Source organism: Lissotriton helveticus, chromosome 9 (genome assembly GCF_964261635.1).
Source record: "Lissotriton helveticus chromosome 9, aLisHel1.1, whole genome shotgun sequence".
NCBI lineage: Eukaryota > Metazoa > Chordata > Amphibia > Caudata > Salamandridae > Lissotriton > Lissotriton helveticus.
Window position 1 is genome coordinate 803,727,005 of NC_136070.1, and position 21,216 is coordinate 803,748,220.

Consider the following 21,216-nt stretch of genomic DNA (forward strand, 5'->3'; position numbering starts at 1 on the left):
CATAATACCTCTCTGTAAATAAAGGAGAAAGACTGCCAAACATAATGCAACAAGATTTCAAAAATCATGAGCACTTCACAAGATTTAAGTAATGGAAACATGAAAGAATTATACCCCAATGATCCATAAATCTGAACTCCATCAAAAACAACACATGCACCAAGCCCATTAAAAGATAATTTCAACTGTCAGTGGAGAATATCTCAAAATACATATCTAGTATAAGCAGATACAACCCATGTGAATAATTCAAAATAAAATCATATTTCAAAATGAAATTTTACAAACATTTAAAAAAATCTTCTTCATTATTTTCATGTGCACCCAAAAAAATTGCCTATGCAAAAATACCAACTCACCTGAAAAAAAGAATATAATTCCTCAAATTGTGTAATTCAGAAGGCAGGTTGTTGCTTTTCACCACCAAACACTATAAAAAAGAAAATAATAAAATTGAATTAACTTATTACAGACTTATTTCTTACACAACATAGAGCCATTATAGCAAAGAACAAGCATAACAGATAAATTCCCCAAGATTCTCTATCATTACAATAAGATACAAAATGTCTCATTTATGAAACCATTGCACAACAGATATGTCACTTTTTCCCATGTTAAAACTGATGCACCAGCGACACAAGGCCTTCATAACTAAAAGCCCATGTGACGGACAACAAGTGCATAGACAGAAAATACAGGGCCAACCTTGGGCATATGCAAGCAGTACACCTGCACAGGACCACCAAACCCCAGGAGCCACCATATTAATATATATCCTTAATATAATAATCCTCTAAGGATGCATACATATTTGCGTAGCGGCCCATGGCAGGAATTTGGCGTGCTCTGGCTCTGTTCCACTTCCAAACACCTTGATCCACCCCCCCCTATTCAGTGGGCTGCACGCTCCGCCCCGCCCAAACCCCCTGTTACAGAGCCCCCTACCTACGCTCCCTGCCCAGGGCTGCCATGACCCTATACCCGCCCCTGGAAAATGTATAAGACACAACAACAGTAAAAATCAAAGAATAGGCAACATGCAGAAAAACTGCACAGTAGATAAAGAAACATATGTTTAAGATAACCCCATTGAAAAACATGTAGTAATTTTTTTAATCTGCCATGCATCTGGCCCTCCAGGACCGCTTTGGAAACTCCTGCTTTAAACCTTTACATTTCATTTTCACCACACACACGTTTTGTAAAAACCCATGTAACGGACAACAACTGCATACACAGAAAATGCAGAGCTGGCCTTAGGCATATGCAAGCTGTACACCTGCACTGGATCACCAAACCCCAGGGGCCACCATGCCAATATATATCCTTAATATAATAATTCTCTGACAATAGATACATGTTTCTGTGATGGACCATGCCAAGAATTACGCGTCCTCTGGCTCTGTTCCACTTTCAAACACCCTGACCCCCCCCCCCCTCTTCACTGGGCTCCGCACTCCGCCCCGCCTGGACCCCCTGTTACAGGGCCCCCTACCTACGCTCCCTGCCCACGGCCACCATGACCCTAGATCCGCCCCTTGAAAATGTATAAGACACAGCAATAGTAAAACTCAAACAATAAGCAACATGCTGAAAAACTACACAGTAGATAATGAAACATATTTTTTAGATAACTCAATTGAAAAACATGTAGTAATTTTTTTAATCTACCATACATCTGGCCCTCCACGACCGCTATTGAAACTCCTGCTTTAAACCTTTACATTTCATTTTTAAACCATACACACGTTTTTTTTCAAAGCTGCATATTAAACGCCTAAACATGTATTTAGTCGTCCACATGCAGGCACTTTTAATTACATGACTTATTTAAGTGGAATCCCTGTAATGTTGCATATCTTTCCAAAAATACACCAGTGCCTATTATTATAACGATTTTTTTTCATTCTTCATCAGTGATATTATTTTTTACATATAATGAAAATTACTATGACTTTTTAAACGACAAAGCTTACGCGGTAAAAATCACTCTGCATTTGCTTCCCTTTAAGAATGTAGTTTATCTACCCCACGCATGTGAACCTTGATGTTTTCATCTGGCAGCGAATTCCGGCCTTGAATCACAAGACATTAACAACAGCCTTATTGTCACAAAAAGAAGTTAGCGTAGCATCTGTTCGCGAACATATCTTTCACTTAGCTAATATTCACAGACAACACCATTCCTTATAAAAGAGTGGCCTTCCTTTACAATTTACTGAGGTGACTCCCTTAATTTTAAACGCATCCTCCACTTCAAGACAGGCTATTTTTTTTATAACTACTAAGCAATGGTTTAGTGACCGGACTGCCAAAAATTATATCAAGTCATTCTGCTACTCTTCACTCCATGCTCTGCGACCTATTTCTGTGGACTTCCTGTTGAACTGCCAGTGCTGCGACGTTTGTGTTCCCATCTCGTTTATTTCAAAATGGATGTCCCTCCTGTCTTCGCAAACAAGCCGGAACACTTAGAACTATTTCGCCAGAAGATGCTTGACTACTACGGCATCTTAGCACTCTCGACTCTGAATACTTCATATCGATTATCATTTCGATATTCCTATTTCACCTGTGTACAGCCTGTATTTCATTGCCTGAGCTGTGATTTCATGTGGGCCCTGGACTTATGTCTCTGCAACTTGGTACCTCCTGAAGTGAATTACAATCATCTCATGAATCCGTTAATTGATCATGAACAGCTATGTTGCAACGGAGGGATTATGGCCTTTGCAGCGATACAAGGAGTTCTAGGTCATCGGAATATATTCGCAGCGGCGCAAGATTTCCTGACAGACAGCTACATTGAAAACCCACCGAGCTGTCCTCTGATGGTACTAGAGGCTCCGATAATAACAGATCATGAATGCTGCTTTCCTCTTTTCAATTGGATGGCTGACATGTTTTCGGATCATAACAGTGACTTCCAGTTAGAAGCAGTTGCTGCCTACTTCGCCTATACAATACTTGGATGACTGTTATACAAGCCATTGACGTCCACATTTCGTTTTGCCTCCCTATCTTTTTCACGTTTTCTTGGATATTTTCTTAACATGAACAGACCTATTGGCTTTACTAACAGTGGACATTATGATTTCCTGCTGGTTACATTTTGATCTTTTCTGTGGACTAAATTTTTTTTCTTCAGCTGCTCGATTTTGAACTTTATTTTTTATTAAAGTCTAATCTCAACAATTCTATTGTATATCTTATCTTATGTTCTTTCAAACGTACTCGAAGCAAAACTCGGTAATATATGCTACATGTGCCCTAATTAATGTGTAATTATAGAATGAGTTTTTTATAACTGTAAACGCCATTTCGCATTTGAACTGCTTATTTCCGCCTCACACACCTCTGCTCCTTTAATTTTCCATAAACTAAAATATTTTTTAATACATAAGAGAAAAATATGTTCTTTCAATAATATTTCCATTGTTTTTCGTACTGTACTTCAAATGCAATACTGCAACCTTCAAAAGATATCTCAATACAGTAGTTCTTCTCAACACTGATTTGCGAACGATCCAACACATTACATACATGCACCTCTCGCCATTTTGTCGGTTTTGGCGCGTTTTTTTTCCCTTACACACTAGCATAACAGAAACGTGATAGTGCTTCGCATGCAGAGAGCTCATTGATAAAGACATATTGTCTAACCACTAGCATTTTCATGTATCGTTCCTAAACTGAAAGGCCAGAGACCTTCTTCCATTTATTAACATATAATGAGCCTTATTTATGATGGCCTTGCGCCGCCGGTGTGTCACTTTTTCCCATGTTAAAAGTGACGCACCGGCGGCGCAAGGCCTTCATAAATCTGCCCCAATATACTTCCTCATAAGAGTGTATAATTAATTTTGCTAAACCATATTCATTTTTCATCAACTATACCGTTTGTATTTTATGTACTAGTGGCTATACCGATTACTTTGTTTTTTGCAATGTCTGTACTCGTATTCGATAAGAAACTTGCCTTGAAAACAGTGCATTTCTGAATAAACATTTCAAATATACACGTTCTCTCTTTTAATCCATAATCTCAACTAAAATGATTGTATATTGAAACAGTATTCATGTGTTCCACGTAACTTCAGCTGTACTAACTTAATATTTTCTTTTGTCGACCTGATTTACTCATACTAGAACCCACAGGCCTATAACAGCCCGTGAACCCTTTCTTAGTAGGTCGCGCACCATGCAGACAGTTGTACCTCTGTAAAAAAATAATTTATTACTCTTACCAAGCACTACCGCAGTTCCGCTTCTCTCAGTGTTAATCACTGCTCCCACGCTTCTACAGACCAGACGCTATGTCGTATTTCACTCCTTATCACGCTTTAATCTCCACAATAACAAACACTTCTCCGCCAGCCACCAGAGAACAGAGTGCAGATGCAGAGGCACTAAGTAGTGAAATACAACATACCCTCTGCTCTATGGAAACAACCGAGCGGTAATTGTGAAAGAAAACATTCACTAGCGCTTCAAAAAAGCATTTCAATTATATAAATAGTTTTTTCAAAACGTTCCAACTACTTTGATGAGACTATCTGTGTGTGCCTCCACAGCAAAGCTCCTCAACCCGGACTGAAGGCAGACACAGACAGACACACACACAATAAGATAACACAGGGCAACGGAGACGGAAAACAGAAGGGAGATGAAGATGCAGTCAAACAGCAGGAGTGAGAGAGATATTTTTATACTCCGTTTGGTACCTCAATTTACGAACAAATTTACTGCACAAATCTGTGTACAACCTCATGGTCAGAACTTTTCATTTTATTTTACTCGACCACCTCCCCCTCTCACCCCAGCAGTGGAAGCCGCGGCCACAAACTACAATGTAATTTTGTCGTCTGTCAGAAAGTTTAAGAATTCATTAAGCATTACCACTTTTTCAAGACGATATCACATGTAATGTACCAACTTTTCATTTTATTTTACTCGACCACCTGCCCTTCTCACCCTACGCCCACCATCGCAGGCCACGGCCACAAACCGCACTATAATTTTGTCGTCTGACACAAACTTTAAGAATTCATAAACATTACCACTTTTTCAACACGGTATCACATGTAATATACCAACTTTTCATTTTATTTCACTCAACCACCTGCCCCTCTCACCCTACACCCACCAATGCAGGCCGCGTCCAGAAACCGCACTCTAATTTTGTCGTGTGACAGAAAGTTTACGAATTCATTAACCATTAACATTTTTTCACGACGGTATCACATGTAATTTACCATTTCTCTCTCTATCTGCATTATCTGTCTCTCTGCTAATATCATTTTTTCACTTCATAAACAACTTTTCTCATTATATATAAAGGCTTCAAAATCACACAAATAATTAATCTTTATATTAAACATATTTTAAACTTCATATTTCACTTTTTTTTTTTTGTAAGACCTTTATTGATACAAAGCAGAGTACACAGCATGAGCCTACAACCCTGAGGCCGGCTCCCTATCACAATGCAATCAGTGAGTAGTAATCAATCGTTGTATGAAGCTGAGCGTGTAATCTGTAGGTACTACTACCCTCAACACCTTATATAGGGCTCATGTCTGATAAGTGTCGTGAGTCTTACATTTTAACCTTTTATATAGAAAAACAACATACCCCAACTTAAGACCTGACAGTATCCTTTCATACGACCTAGATTCTCATTCAACCATAGCTACAGTGCCCACCCTATGTGCACCTTTGTCCAATCTGTACCCGTGACTTAATCAACCCACCCATGAGGTGAAACATAAGGATAACTAATCCTCCTCACTGTCCTGCAGTGACGTAAGGTCGTTTGTCAAAAAACACCACATATCCTTTGGTCTGGATCTCACCGGCAATTGTTCCTCATATGTTTGTAGTCTGTCCCGGCAGATGGACATATCATGCAGCCATGTTTTCTTCGTCGGTACCTTCCGGCTATGCCAACATTGCGCCACCTGTCTCTTCGCCATCAATAAAGCAAGTGCACAAAACCTGCGCTTCAAAGCTCGGAATTGAGGAACTATTCCCAGTAAACAGATCTTGGGTGTGCATTGTACCTCTTCCTCTAACATGCCAGCAAGTGCTGTAGTCACCTCCCCCCAATACCCCGCCACCTTTTCGCAGTCCCAGGCCAGATGTGCAAAATCCACCCCCTCCCTATTGCACCTCTTGCATCTGTCTTCCTCCTGTAGGCCAAACCTCCGCAGCTTGGTCGGTGTGTAGTAGATCTGGTGTATAAATTTAAAATGTATTATTCTTAAATTGCCGTTAGGCGTCAAAATCTGTGTTAATGCGCAAGTGTTATTCCATTCCTCATCTGTTAGTGGATTTTCTAATAGTGCATCCCACCGCCCCTTAGCTTTCTGAGTGTGTCCCGCCAGTTCCGATTGTGCAGCTGAGTATAATCTAGACACTAGATGGGAAAGATCAGTAGTAGTAATTAGGAGTTGTAGTGGTGTAAGACAATCTGGTTCTGTTGGAAATGTTGGGTAATGTTCCCTCAACGCTCTAGTTAGTCTATAGTACGTGAAGTGGAACATGGGAGTCTGGTTTTGGATATAATTCAATTGGTCTAGGCCTACGAATGTTCCGGCTTGAAACACATCTCCTAGCTTGTCAATGCCTGCTCTACTCAACAAGGACATTCCGACCTTTTCACCAGTGACTGACAGCGCCTGGTGATGCTGTAAAGGCATGTCTGGAGCATATAGCGGTGTCTTGTGGGCCAGCTGTCCAAGCCTGTGCCACGCTCTTACCGTGGTGTCCACCGTGTTGATGTCCATAGCATGCAGCGGTGGCCTCGAGTGTGATATGATCGCAGATAGGGGGATGGGATGAGCATCACCTTCCTCGACGGCCGTATGTGCAAGATATGGGACCTTGTGGTACCAATACGCCGCATACTGCGCCTGCGCGCAAAGGTAATAGAGGAGAAAATCAGGCACACTGAAGCCGCCTCTCGCGAACGGGAGCGTTAGAGTCTGCAGATCAATCCGAGCCTGTTTGCCCGCCCAAATCAAAGTCCGCACCATGGATTTTATGCGGCGGAAGATCTCACGCGTCGGCGTGATTGGGACGTTGTTAAACAGGTATAATAGCTTGGGCAATACGTGCATCTTGACGATTGCGATTCTGTCGGCTAATGAGAGTGGTAATCGAATCCAACGTTGGATCTTATCTTCAAGCTTAGCGAGTACCACCCCATAGTTTGCCCGCAGGACTTCTTCCGGATCTCTGTGGAACATGACCCTTAAGTATCGAATCGGTTCCCTCTGCCAGTCCAATGTAAAATCCACGTCGAAGGGTAAAGTGGAGTCCGTCAGAGGTATTATGGAGGATTTGGACCAGTTAATCGCCAGCCCTGAATGTCCGCCGAAGCGGATGTATTCTCTGAGCAGCGGGTTCAGATGGATTTCAGGGTCACGGACGTATAATAGCATGTCGTCCGCGTAGAGTGATATGTGAAGTGGCCTGGCTGCAAATTGCAACTCCGACTCTTTGTAGTTCTGGCGAATTATGCACGCAAGGGGCTCCAGCGCCAGCGCAAATAACAAAGGGGATAGTGGGCAGCCTTGTCTAGTGCCACGCTCAATGTCAAACGGGTGTGAGATGTAGCCGTTGATCCGAACCCTAGCGCGTGGTTCTGTGTAGAGCAAGGTGACCCACTGTACAAACCGTTTAGGGAACCCCATCCGGTTCAGGACAATGATCATATACCGCCATTCAATGGAATCGAACGCTTTCGCGGCGTCGAGCATGATAGCCGCAGCTTTAACCGATGGTTGGAGGTAATGTGAAAGAGCAAACAACGATCTAGTGTTGTGTGATGTGGATCTGGTGGGTACAAATCCCGATTGATCTGGTAGTACCAGGCGGGTCATCAAGGGGGACAGGCGGCCCGCTATCAGTTTTGCGAGGATTTTTGAGTCCACGTTAATCAGGGATAGCGGTCTGTAGGAATCGCATTCCTCCGGATCTTTGGACGGCTTTGGAAGAGCAATGATCATGGCTTCTCGCAGAGTCGGGGGGAGTAACGATTTCTCGAAGGCAGCGCCATACATGTCCACTAAATAGGGAGCGATAATATCCACAAATTGCTTGTAGAATTCAGAGGTGTACCCGTCAGGGCCGGGCGACTTGCCATTTGGAAGCGAAGTGATCACTTCTGTCACTTCCTCAACTTTGATGGGCCTAGCCAAGTACTCCCTGTGTGCATCCGATAGCCAGCCAATCGCCACATCGCGCAAATAATCATACGTGTCCTCCGTTGGGGCCATGGGTTGCGACTGGTATAGCGTGCCAAAGGTGTCAACAAAACATTTCAAGATGTCTTCAGAATGCGTTTGCGGTACACCCTCCTTAGAGTTTACCCTGAGTATCGCTTTTTGTCCTCGTCCCTCACAAATTTTACGCGCCAGCACACCCCCTGGCCTGCCCCCCTCCCCGAATGCTCTAGCCACTTGCGGGCGATCTAAGTACTTTATTTCGGACTCCAAAAAGTCCGCATGCTCCGTATTCAATGCAAGCAAGCCTTGTAAATGTGAAACATCCTGCGTTGTCTCATACAACACTTCCAAGTCCCTCATTTGCTTCTCACAGCGACGAATTTGGCCCCTGATGTCCCTGAGTATCCCTACGGTGGTGCTTAAGCAGACTCCCCTGATCGTAGCTTTGAATGCCTCCCAGAGAAGGCACGGGTCATCCGTTGTTTGCGCATTATTAGCAAAGTAGTCTTTGATAGCCTTCGTTATTGTGTCAACATAGACTGTGTCCGAGAGGGCACGGGCATTGAATCGCCACTGGAAGGGGGGGGGTGTGTAACGGGGCAACTCTACACGCAGCAGAACAGGGTTGTGGTCCGATAGCGTGCGGGGCAGCACCTGTAACTTACGAGCCCACAGCGCCATGTCCCTAGAGCCTAGCCAGTAATCTAGCCTGGACCAACTATTGTGAGACGTTGTGATGTGCGTAGCGCCTGGCATATCCGTGTGTTGCAACCTCCAGAGATCCGCTAAGGCCAGATCATTCATCATGTGTCCCACCATTTGTTGCGATTGCTTGTGTTGTTCTAGCGATTGGGAGGAGCGGTCCAGCCCATCCTGCAATGTGACGTTCGAGTCCCCGCTGCAGAGTATGTGTGCGCTAGCATGTGTTTGTAAGTGTCCCCATATTTCCCGGAAAAATTCAGGAGCATCAGTGTTTGGTCCATAGACATTCAAGAGTGTCACTCTTTGGCCCCTCAGTGTCCCTGTCACCAACACATATCTGCCAGCTGGATCATACATAACGTGTCGTTCCTCAAAGTTGACCCCTTTCTTAATCAAAATAATCACCCCGCGGGAGTAGGAAGAATAAGAGGCCCTATATACTGATTCAGCCCACCTCTCACCCAAATGTGCATGTGTGTGCGGTGCGAGGTGCGTTTCCTGTATGAACGCTACATCTATGTTCCATCTGTTTAGACTAGCAAAAACCTGCCTGACCTTTTGAGGTTTAGAGAACCCCCTGATGTTCCACGTAGGAACGTTCAAGCATAATCTACCCTCCTCCCCAGAACCCATTGACATCTGCAAATTCAATAAACACCATCCCTGTACATACCAATCCTTCATGAGGTGCCCTCAGTGCAGAGAACTATCCCCTCTATGACAGCACAGCACGGTATGGAACCTAATAAGCAATACATATGCAAAGTTGTCGGTCTTTGTAAACTTGCAAACATTCCCCCACCCCTAATCCCACCCACTCCAGCAACCCCAACCAGCCAAAGCCATATCCCTTCAGAGCACAATTCCCACAAACATATAACCATCAACACAGTGCCCATACTGAGAACACTTAGTGGGTAATACCCTTACGGAGGACTGCTAGGAGCACAACTCTACACCCGATGGTCGGGTTCCGGCGATACTGTAAGCAACTGTACATATGCATAATACAAGTGATCAACTGCCCGCCCCCACCTTTCACCACTCCAGTACCTCGGCAATATTTCACAAGTGGTGTCTGTGCCATAAGGGCATCACTGCGACCATCCGACACCCCCCGATGTCCGTAGCCGCCAACAATGCCAACCTGCCCCTTGTATCCTACGCCTCCTGCATGAAGTGCGGCGCAGTCAGTGGGCATCTCAGCCAACGTACATGCAAATGGGCTGCCAACAGCTGGAGTCTGTACCACAAGTCAGTGTATCACCACATGTGAGAGTCTCGCACGTTACTCGCGGCCTTGTGACTCCAAGTGAAAGAAGTCATCTCTAATGCAAGGGGTGGGAGCCCGTCAGCCGCATCAGGTATCCGCCACTGCAGCAGCCCGTTTCGGCCTCGTGAACAAATGCACCGTGGGGTGGATAATTGAGCATGGGCCAGCTACAGGGAAAAGCAAAAATCAAGAGGAAAAAAGAAAAAACAGAGTTGTACTGTAGCCCCCATCGTGTCATTGGAGGACAGCCCCAGCGATATATTGCGAGTGTCGTAGAGCGACATTGACCTTCCCTAGGAGGATGACCCTGGACGGAGCCGTCCAATACAGCCAGAAGTGGTCACGTGGCCATTCATGTCGTGAAACAGTACAACAAAACTCACCACTGTATGATGAGAGACAGCTTCAACGGCATTATTCCGAATCTCCGTGCTGGTCATGTTGCGAGTCCTCTCTCGACTCACGCTGTGCTCTTTTAATAAAGTCCTGGGCTGCCCTTGGTGTTGTCAGCACGATTGCTTTCCCCTTCCACATCACTCGAAGCCGCGCTGGATATAACATGGAGTAGAAAATGTTCAAATCACGCAACTTGGCCTTCACGGAGGAGTATTCCTTTCGTGCCTGTTGAACTGCAACCGTGTGATCTGGGTAAAACTCCAGGGAGTTGCCTTGATGGGTGATTTTGCCCTTTTCCCGCGCAAGCCGGAGGATCGTGTCTCTGTCTCGATAGTTGAGAATTCTCGCCACAATAGGTCTAGGTGTGGCTCCAGGTGGCGGCTTGGGGACTAGCGATCTATGGGCACGCTCCACTATAAAGACCGATGATAGGGCCTCCGCTCCAAAGAGATCTTTGCACAGGTTTTCGACAAATTGCTCCATCCTCCCCGTGTTGGTCGTCTCCGCTATTCTGACGTTATTGCGCCTCGAACGCGCCTCCAAATCCTCCTCCTTCGCTTTGATCACCTCCAAGAGACGTTTCATTCCCGTGCATTTTGTGGTGGAGGTCCTCGCTTCATCCTCAACTGCGGAAATCCTGGTCTCCGCCTCATCCAGACGTTCTCCATGTTTCTCCTGACGGACGGTCATACTATCCATTCTGCATGTGAGGTTATCAAGCTTACCGTTGATATCTTGCAGATTCGACTGGATCGCCAGCAGTATCTTCTCCATGTTGGTACTGTGTGGTGGGTCGGCCGCACCGCCATCTTCCACCGCCTCGTCCACTAGTCTCGTCGCCTTTTTGGTGTCGAAGGAGATCTTTGGCTGTTGTTTATCAGGTTTCCCCATGTTGGTGAAGGGGGAAGTCACCTTCCTGAGTATGGCCCCAGATGCCCTCGTGGTTCTTGCCGCTGCCGCCGTGATGCCTCGGTGCAGATAGGTAGCAATCTTGCGTGATACTGTCCTTGCGCCTGAGCTCACCTCATCAGACAGCACAGTTCTTGAGGGGGGGACGCGGCCTGCGCAATCTCTCCTCTGTGCGTCGTGGCGCAGTCAACGACCGTCTGCCCCCCTATCCTGTGCCCCGCAACAGGCAGCAAGACGCGGGATCGACTCCCACCGCGCGTGGCTCACCGTCGCTGGGTCGCGTAGCCTGGCAGGTTGGGCTCGCGCCCAAGCAGCAGTGCGGGTGATGACAGCAACTCTGGCCAGGACAGCCCGCACCCGAGAGTGTACAGCGATCCGCCGTGCGCCGGCGATCCCCCCGTGCTCTCAGACCCGCGCAGCAGTGACAGCGCGTTTTGGCGCGAAGGCAGCTAGCTCGGCGCTCTGGAGACTCCCGCCGCCATATTGTCGGGCATTCGTGTCTGGGCGTCTACAAAGTCCCGTAGTCGTGAACTGAGGTGAAGGGCAAAGCCATACATGCGCACGGTCCCTGAACGCCAATCCTCACCTCCGCTTGCCTAAGTTAGTACAGGAGGGCGAGTTGAAGCCTGGTTGCTTCGCATGTCGGGGATCCGCAGCCTGATGGCGGCCATATTGTCAGGCAAGCCAGCGCACTTCCCAGCAAATACGGTCAAAAGTTGTCTTTACCGGAGTGTTGGTTGAAGCAACCCCCCGCCGCCGACGCACCTCATCTTCCCACGATTAGCGATGTTCTCGGCGAGCGGATTAGTGGGGTGAGGGCAGTAATCGACCTCCTAGATGATGATCGCCCGGCGGAGCTGCGGTTCAGGCAGCCATTCCGCTGTGCGCCCCCTAGCGCCTCTCATATTTCACATTTAAATTAAAAATAGTTTTAGAAATACAACACATTATGACAGCCAAAAATGAGTTTAGTTTCAAACTATGAGGAAAATCAATCATTGTTTGTGAGTAAACCATATTTTACGGTACATGACAAAACAAACAGTTACAGACTTACCTTTACCAATGCTTTGTACGATGTACAACAGTGACAGTCACAAAATAGATATTCGTTTGACGGAAGTCTCAATTATGCTGCTATCACTGCAACCAAAATTCAATGGCACAGATATCCAGTCAATACAGACTCATATATGTCTCTTCAGCCAATCATATTTCCTCCCGCAAAATTTTGTATTCAAATTTACATTTCAGTTGGTTGTCCCTCACAATATTTTCAATGTCACATAAAAGTCACCCATCACCCACTGCCATCTCTGGATGTTTCCATGGTAACACCTCATTCTGCATCTGGCTGAAGGCACAGGTCAAAAGTTCATATCTCAACGTTCTACAGCAAACTAACAACACGGTTTTCCCTCCAGAAACACCTGCCTATCCACAGCTCTGTTACATGTCATTTTTTTCACACCCAATACTACTTTTTCTTTTACATAACATTAACATGCAACGTAGTCTTCAATCTTCACGTATTAGAATCAACCAATAATTTTTTGTTTTTCAACCACACCAAGCTTCATCCATTTTTTTATCCTGACTTTCAGCTTCTAACTGCCATTCCACTTCCAGAACCCATTGGAGTACGAGTGCATCTGCCTTGAAAATGAAGGTTTGGCTTTTAGGACACAGCTATATTCACTGGAGTGGAAAATATGCAGCAAGCAGACGAATTTCCAACCTTGATTTACCAAATGTGCAGATAACGTGGATTGGGCAAAGAGGATTAAGATGTCACCAATTAATACCATTGGTGAAAACTTTTATGCATCTCCCAGAACCAGACCTTATAATTGTGCACTGTGGTGGGAACGATCTAGGCACATTGACTGGGGTAGGTCTGGAAATGCTTCTAAAAGACACCTTTCGACAATTGATGACACTTTTTCCTCGAACTGCCTTGGTATATTCCAATATATGCCAAAGACAGAAATGGAATTGTTCCAATCAACATTGTGCACAAATTGAGAAAGCAAGGAGACATGTTAATAAATCTGTTTCTGCTTTCCTCAGAGATTATAGCATGGGTTCTATTTACCACAACAAATTGCTTTACCACATGCAAGACATCTATAGGACAGATTGTGTTCATTTCACGGATGAGGGAAACAGAATCTTCCTCTGCAACATCAGACTCTGCATCGGTACTTACTTATAAATGCAGAAAAAACTCAATTAACACAAGGGCTCTTTTCAGAGCCACCTTATATCAAAGCACTCAAACTTCTGATTTATCTCCATTTTCACACTCTTGTAAATACGTGTGCGCGCCCGAGTGCGCGCACCCCGCAACTTTAAAAAAAAAATATATATATATATATTTTCGCATTTAAGGGCCTTACTGCACACCCTGAGAGAACCTACGCAGCAAAACAATCTCTACCTTCTCCCCTTTCCATGTTCCAACGCTTTGAAATGACAATATATTTACTCGCAGTGACAAAATGGCGGTCAACACTTCCTGATTTCCTTCGAATCGAACGTTAACAGACGTCACGCAGCAAAAAAAAAATTCCGCTCGCGCGCATCCGCTTGAGTGCGCGCACCCGTGCGCGCTTATAGATATATAATTGACTTTAACTTTAATTTTCTCAGCAACTACTGAACAGATTTACACCATTCCAAAAAAAGCGTAATCTGCGAGCCGGACTCTACAGTTTTGCCAAATTTCTTATAAATCCATTCAGCCGTTCGACCTGTAGCCGTGTCTAAACGTCCTATGGAAAATAACATGGAGAAAACACGTTTTGGGACCCCCCTTTTATCTCAGCCCCCACTTCACCATTCCCCCCCAAACTTTTAGGGAAGGAGCGCAGCGGACCGAGCCATCTTCTTTGAGAAATTCTCAAGGATTCATCCACCAGGGCCAAAGTTAATCCAAATAGAATGTTGAGGATTTCCTATGGAAACTAGGTCCTAACTATAACTACCTACTGGCGACCGCCAGTAGGTAATATATATATATATATATATATATATATATATATATATATATATATATATATATATATATCCGTTCCACAATCCTACTAATCGGCTCTGCACACCGATTCTGCAAACGTAGGTACAGACCACAAAACCGCGCTCAATTTTTCTTCAAAGGTGGTTTATTGCTCCTTTGTCACCAGCATGACGCGTTTCGGCTACGTCACGGTAGCCTTGATCACATGACTGTAGGAACCAATAAGTGCATTTTATATACTGTGTGTGTCCCAATTGAAAAAAGTCAGCAATGCATAGACATGAAAGAAATACTTTTAAACATAACATCCATTGTTAGTCTACTTTCGGAAAGAACAGGTAAATTTGATATATTTACACAAATGTTTAAAAATATATATCTTAAAGTTATTCACCCCACGTCAATAATAATTATCATTATAACATATCTATTCCATCCTGCCTAATCAATCTCGAAAACAATGAGCATGCTATTTCTCTTAAATTCATGAAAAACATGCTAGTCAAAAAGCTGAATGAATTCAACAAACCGGGAAAGTGCAAGTGTTTTACATATAAGGTGCTCAGTTGTGCAAATGTGCAAATTTAGTGAACCTTAAAACAAGGAAATTAAATTCATATATGTAAGGGAGCGCATTGGTGATGGCACGTTCTATAAAACCTCTATTTATGAAGAGTTACATGCCACCCACATACAGAAGGTGTTATTCTAGACAACACATCATTAATGAAAACTAGTATACATCAATATATGTCTGAGACAACAAAAACATTATGGCATAGTGCCCATTTTTTATAAGTCAAAAAACTACGGATAAAGAGAAATTTATAACACTTACCCTATTCTACCCAACCAAAAGCTAGGCATACTAAGGGGGAGGCTGATCAGGAGAAGAGTCCCCCAAACTGTGCAAATACCAAATAGGTGGGGTCCTAGGAGCCCTATATATATACTCATTTAGTTAGCCGGACAATCTGGATTTATTTATACCTTAACTCCCTCAGCCCCTGCATAACCATATAGCTGGAAATTGGTATTGAACAGGGTAAGTGTCCATATCACTGTTGATCTACACAATTATAGAAAGCAATGAAGATCCTCCCCCGTGTTTAATCCATTTGGGATCCTGGAATCTAGAAGTAAGATGTATTTACTTTCCAGTTGTCTTAGGGCTTTCTCCCTGTTACCCCCCTGATGTTTTTGGGTACAGCATCAATAATGAAGTATTTCAAGTCATTTAAATTCTTGTTGTGGATCAATTCAAAGTGTCGGGCGACAGGATAATTTGCATCTGAATTGACGACGGCTCGTAGGTGTTGTAGGATGCGGTTATAGGCCTGTAATTTTGTGCTACCAACGTACCTGAGCCCACAGGTACATTGGAGCACATATACCGCAAAATAAGTACGGCAGGTGAAGTGCTCCCTGATCTTAATAGGGTTGGGATCAAATGCAGAGTAGTATTCGCTGGTGTTCACACCAAACTTGCACGCTCTGCATGAGATACACTTAAAAAAGCCACATTTATTTGAGATCCGATGAGGTTTGATTACTACCTCAGGGCTGGATCTGACCAAAACGTCCCTCATGGACGGTGCTCTTCTGAAAACCAGCGATGGCTCATCCGGTATAAGGGGAGCTAAACTGATATCAGTCTTCAAAAGCTGCCAATGCTTTTTCAATATTCCTCTCACCTTCCTCTCTTCTCCATTAAAAGTCGTTATCAAACTGATGTTCTTACTCCCTGCCTCTCCCTCCATACTTACTGGCCTATGTGTGACGTCTGCATTGATTGAGGCAAGATAATCGTCTCTGTCAAATTGATTTGCTCTATCTCGTGCCTCTACCAACAGAGAGGTATCATACCCTCGAGCGCAGAATCTCACAAAAGCCTCATTCTGACATCTCTCCAGATCAGTCGTCGTGCTACAAATCCTCCTCATCCTAAGGAACTCCCCATAAGGGATGCTTCTAATCAGATGGTTAGAATGGGAAATACTAGCGTGCAAAATTGCATTGCCTGCTGTAGATTTCCTATGTAGACGGGTGTGCAACCCACCTTCAGCGATGTAAATCTCCACATCCAGAAATTGGATTAGGTGAGTGCTGATCTGGGAGGTAAAACGTAGATTGAGATTGTTGTCATTAATCTTATTGACAAATTCAGTTGCTGATTCAACAGACCCCCTCCATATCATGCAAATATCGTCAATAAAGCGCCAATAATGCATCACACAATTGGGAAAAAGATCAGCGAGTGTACCCATGAGGATATAAATATATATATATATATATATATATATATATATATATATATATATGTAGATATATATCATATATATATATATATCATATATTATATATCACATATTTTATATATATATATATATATATATATAAATATATATTTATATATATATATATATATATATATATATATATATATATATATATATATATATATATATATATATATATATATATATATATATTTAAATGTACATAAATGTTGAGTTAATTATAGTAAACCTATACTTACTCATATAAGCTTACCTTTTCAATATTTTGGTCTTCAATATTTTGATAATGATATGTCACCGTGATGTTTTCTATTCCATATTAAATACCTCTTGGGAGGCACACGTTATTCATAGGAGTTTTGTAAACTATGGAACCATGGTTTCACCTCTATCTTCATTGACATCCAAGAAATAGCCATAACAGTTAATTTGGACTTTTCTACCTGGGCCCCAACGTTATTCATCCTTCATAATATAGTCAGATGCATCTGACAAAGAAATTGGTGCCAATCTTGTTCAACTCAGTGACATGAAAAAAGAGCACCCTTTTACTTTCATTAATCCTCACTTCATGTCCAAGGGGCAATTCTGAGCCATGATTGAGAAAGAGGCTTTCCAAAGTGTCTTGATTTTGAAGTTATTGTGTGTTGGGATTATCTTCACTGTCTATATGGATCTCAAATATGTCAGACTGCTAGTGACTATGGAAGGTGACAACCTAAAACATCTGCAATGTTAGATTTACTTGTAATGTCTGGGCATTTCTGTGGAGCATAAGACTGGGTTGCCACATAGGATTGCTGATGGAATTTCTCGGTTCATTCAAACACTTGGAGAGAAAAAACTTGTCACATAAATAACCCCTAAGTATTCCAACTTTAACTTGACTAACCATGATAGGTCTATGGCATAACAGTGATTTCTAGCTCAGCGACCGTCATATTCAGGTCCTGAGTAAATGAACTCATAGGCACATTAAAAACAATAGGAAAGAAAGTGGAATCCCAAACGACCCCCGTTCAGTAGCTCTGGATGGTTTTGCCAAACGTTTACTTCGACACACAGACCCTATAAAAATTAAACATACATGTTCTTACTTGGAATTATTACGCTTTTGGATGGAAATATTTTATGGAATGATCATGGTGAAACTTAATTTCTTACCTTGTTTTGTTCACCTGTTTAGACTTTCCTCCCTGTGGGCTATTGCGAGGACAGTTGAGTGGCTTCTGTAATGATTCTACCCTTGGGTCTTGCAGTGACTCTGCTGCAAATGAGGATGCCAGATGACAATAATTCTTTGGCTTATGGCGATTTGATAGAACGTTTTTCAAAGCAATCTATGCATATTTCTTTGGCTTATATCCTGGACTATGCCTCTGATACATGGTCTCTATTTTATGTTTTTTCCAGATTATTTATATGCTGAGACAAGAAAAAAGGAAAATCAAGAATTTCAGAAGACTGGACAAAAGACCCGGGATAACTCAGGTCGGAATCTAATTTCTCTCATCTTCCTCATGGTTTTCTATCGACCAGTCCTGACAGCGCGGCTGAAAGAAAGGAAGAACTTTCATTACGTATTCATAAACTTCAGTGCATGGGAGTATGCAGGCAGTGACCAGCTGTGGGCTGGGCTCATTACGAAACTCTGTGATGGCATTGAGAACTGTTTTGGGATCATACCAGTAAGTATTTACAGGGTAGTCGGAAGGAAGTGTGCAATCATTGATGCACCCTTGAACAAAGAATGGATACCCAAAAAGATCCTCTTCCTTCCTCTGTGGCTTGCAACAATTCTGGTGATTGTGATAGGACTCACTGTTGGCATCCTTATACTTGTGCTTGGTTTTCCAACTGGAGATGGTCCAGGTGATTTGCTATCCATTTTTGAAAGCGTTGGGGCTGCAGTGGTAGGAGTATCTGCAGCTGGTGCTCTCCGTGGAGTCATATTGGTAATAAAGAACATGATAATTAACCAGAGGGCACAGGTGGAGAGGCAGATGAACAGGTCTGATGTCAGTGCTCAACTGGGCTTCATGAGTTCGGTCAAAAGAGAAGTCATGATCATTACTCGCTTCATTAAACTCATGGAGATATTTCAGCGGAAAAAGATCCGAGTGGTACTAGAGATCACCAACTTAGACAAGTGTGCCCCAGACAAAGTAGTTGGTGTTTTAAATGCCATGAACATCCTCCTTTCAGACCAAGATGCTCCTTTCATTTCCATTTTGGCAGTTGACCCACGCATTGTTGTAGACTGTGTGGAGAGTTCTCAGTATATGAAAGGCATGGCTAACAATGGCTATGACTTCCTCAACCGAATTGTTACTCTCCCCTTCTCAGTACCCAAGATGGACTGTGAAACCAAGTGTCACATACTTCGGTGTTTCATTGAGTGTAAGGAAGACTTGTTAAATGACCCAGAGGAAGGCGAATTCATGCCAAATTTCAAGGAAGCTGAAGGACCCTCAATGCAGCCTATAATTCCCTACATGTCTGGCAATCACATTGAACTGAGCGATATTGCAGACAATAATGACATACCTTTAATTGTCACAGGTTGTGAATATTTGAGGCAGTCAAATATCTCTCCTGAAAAATGTCATAAAACAAATAATCTCATACGGAAGGCTTTGGAGCACCTTTGCAATGATTCAATGAAAGAGTACATAACAGATAATGTTATTCACATTAGAAGGATTGTGAATACAATAGCAATTACAATTCGTCTAATGGTCCGGAAAGTGCATAAAGATACAGTGGATCCTAATAAGGTAGCAGAATGGGTCGTGCTGGCCAACCAGTGGCCCTGTCGCTTAAGCTGGGTCTTACAATGCATCGAAGATGAGCAGCAGAAGAGATGTCTTGCTGAATGCAGTCAGGAAGGAGGAGGAGGAGACACTTCATATGAGAACACATTACTGTGGGATGTGTTTGACAAATCCTTAGAAGAACTTGATGTTCTCAAAAAACAGATTGAAAAACTACTAGAGCTGGATGGTGACCCACAACTCTTCCACAAATTCCTAAAGTGCAACTTCAGAGTGAAAGATGCAAACTTTCATTTGCCCTTCACTGTCAATCTGGATTTCTCGATGAAAAGGCAGATGGAGCTACTACGTGGAAGCCACAGTTTGGTGGAAGACAAAAACTCAAATCGGCTCACTCTGCTGTCTATTGTCAACATGACGGTGGACGATGTGTGCAAAGAGGTAGGTCACATGAAAGCATAGATTCTCACCCTTAAACTTGTTTTTTTTTGTTGCATTTCCTTAACTTAATTCATCTTTTCATGACATGAATGGACATAAACATTTTTGGTAATTACGTATTGGCAAAAATCGCAAAGGCGTAGTTAGGATCCACCACTAAATATTGCAAAGTAGCATTCATCAAATTCTCTGAGTGTTTTTGCCTGTCCTAAAATTGGGTGAGCATTGAGCAGTTGTCCACCCATCCTACCCCCTCACCTATCACCCTGTCTCTCAATATACCCACCTTTCCAAATTTCTGTAACGGCTGGTATTCAGTAGTTTTAAATACCACCTCCACCTGCACAAGCTATTTAATGATTTGCAATCATATTTTAAGCATAGTATTCTCTAGAAACTGTACTCACTCAAGTGTCAAATTACCTGACCTCAGCTCATCTTAAACCCCTGTTGCCGACCCTCAGTATGCTAACCTCTTGTCTATCACCCCTCACTGATATAAACCTCACAACTACTGAGTCCATTCCATATGCCGTTGTCTGATCTGCATCCTACCTTCCAGAACTTTCATTCTGTATGGGCTTCCATTATCCCCACCTACAGCTCTATTTGGTGAGGTCTTCCAGGGCTTACATATTGCCCTGCCCCTTTTTCATCCTTTTCATAATTTACACCTGTTGCACTCCTCACAACAACTCCTGTACAGACACTATCACCCTATTTGGCTTCTACTACCACCGAGGCATTGGAGGAAAATGTATCCTCCTGAAGAGGAGAATGAGCCGCACCAAAATTTACACAGGTTATATAATTTCTTATAGAAATGAAGAAAAAAGTCACTATTGTCAAAACCAAAATGAAAGAAGAGACTAAAGTGTTTGAGGAGTTCCATTACAGACTTTGCTTATAGTGTGATTCAAATGCAGCTAAATTTAATAGACTGAATTAATCAATTAATCAATTAAACATCCATATATGAGACTAAGAAGAAATAAAAGTTTAGAACGTGGTAACAGTGAATACCATCAGAACAAATAGGGGACACATATACTAAGCATTTTAACAGTCACAAATGCTTCGATTCAGTGTTTCAGATAGTTAAAATGCTTTTTTTTTTATGAATCCTATATTAGTTGGAAAAGGTGGATTCAGAATGGATAACCATTCA

At 43.0% G+C, this 21,216-nt stretch overlaps 1 protein-coding gene across 2 annotated transcripts in view; it reads left to right on the plus strand.

Moving 5' to 3' along the window:
* The window catches only part of LOC144781880 (NTPase KAP family P-loop domain-containing protein 1-like), a 311,948-nt gene that overhangs the window by 277,028 nt on the left and 13,704 nt on the right, over positions 1-21,216 (plus strand). For both annotated transcript variants that reach the window (XM_078660931.1, XM_078660930.1), the window contains one exon: positions 18,247-20,048. In XM_078660931.1, coding sequence (XP_078517057.1) covers positions 18,354-20,048 — 1,695 coding nt within the window. In that variant the 5' untranslated portion in view covers positions 18,247-18,353. The remainder of the gene's footprint in view (positions 1-18,246; positions 20,049-21,216) is intronic.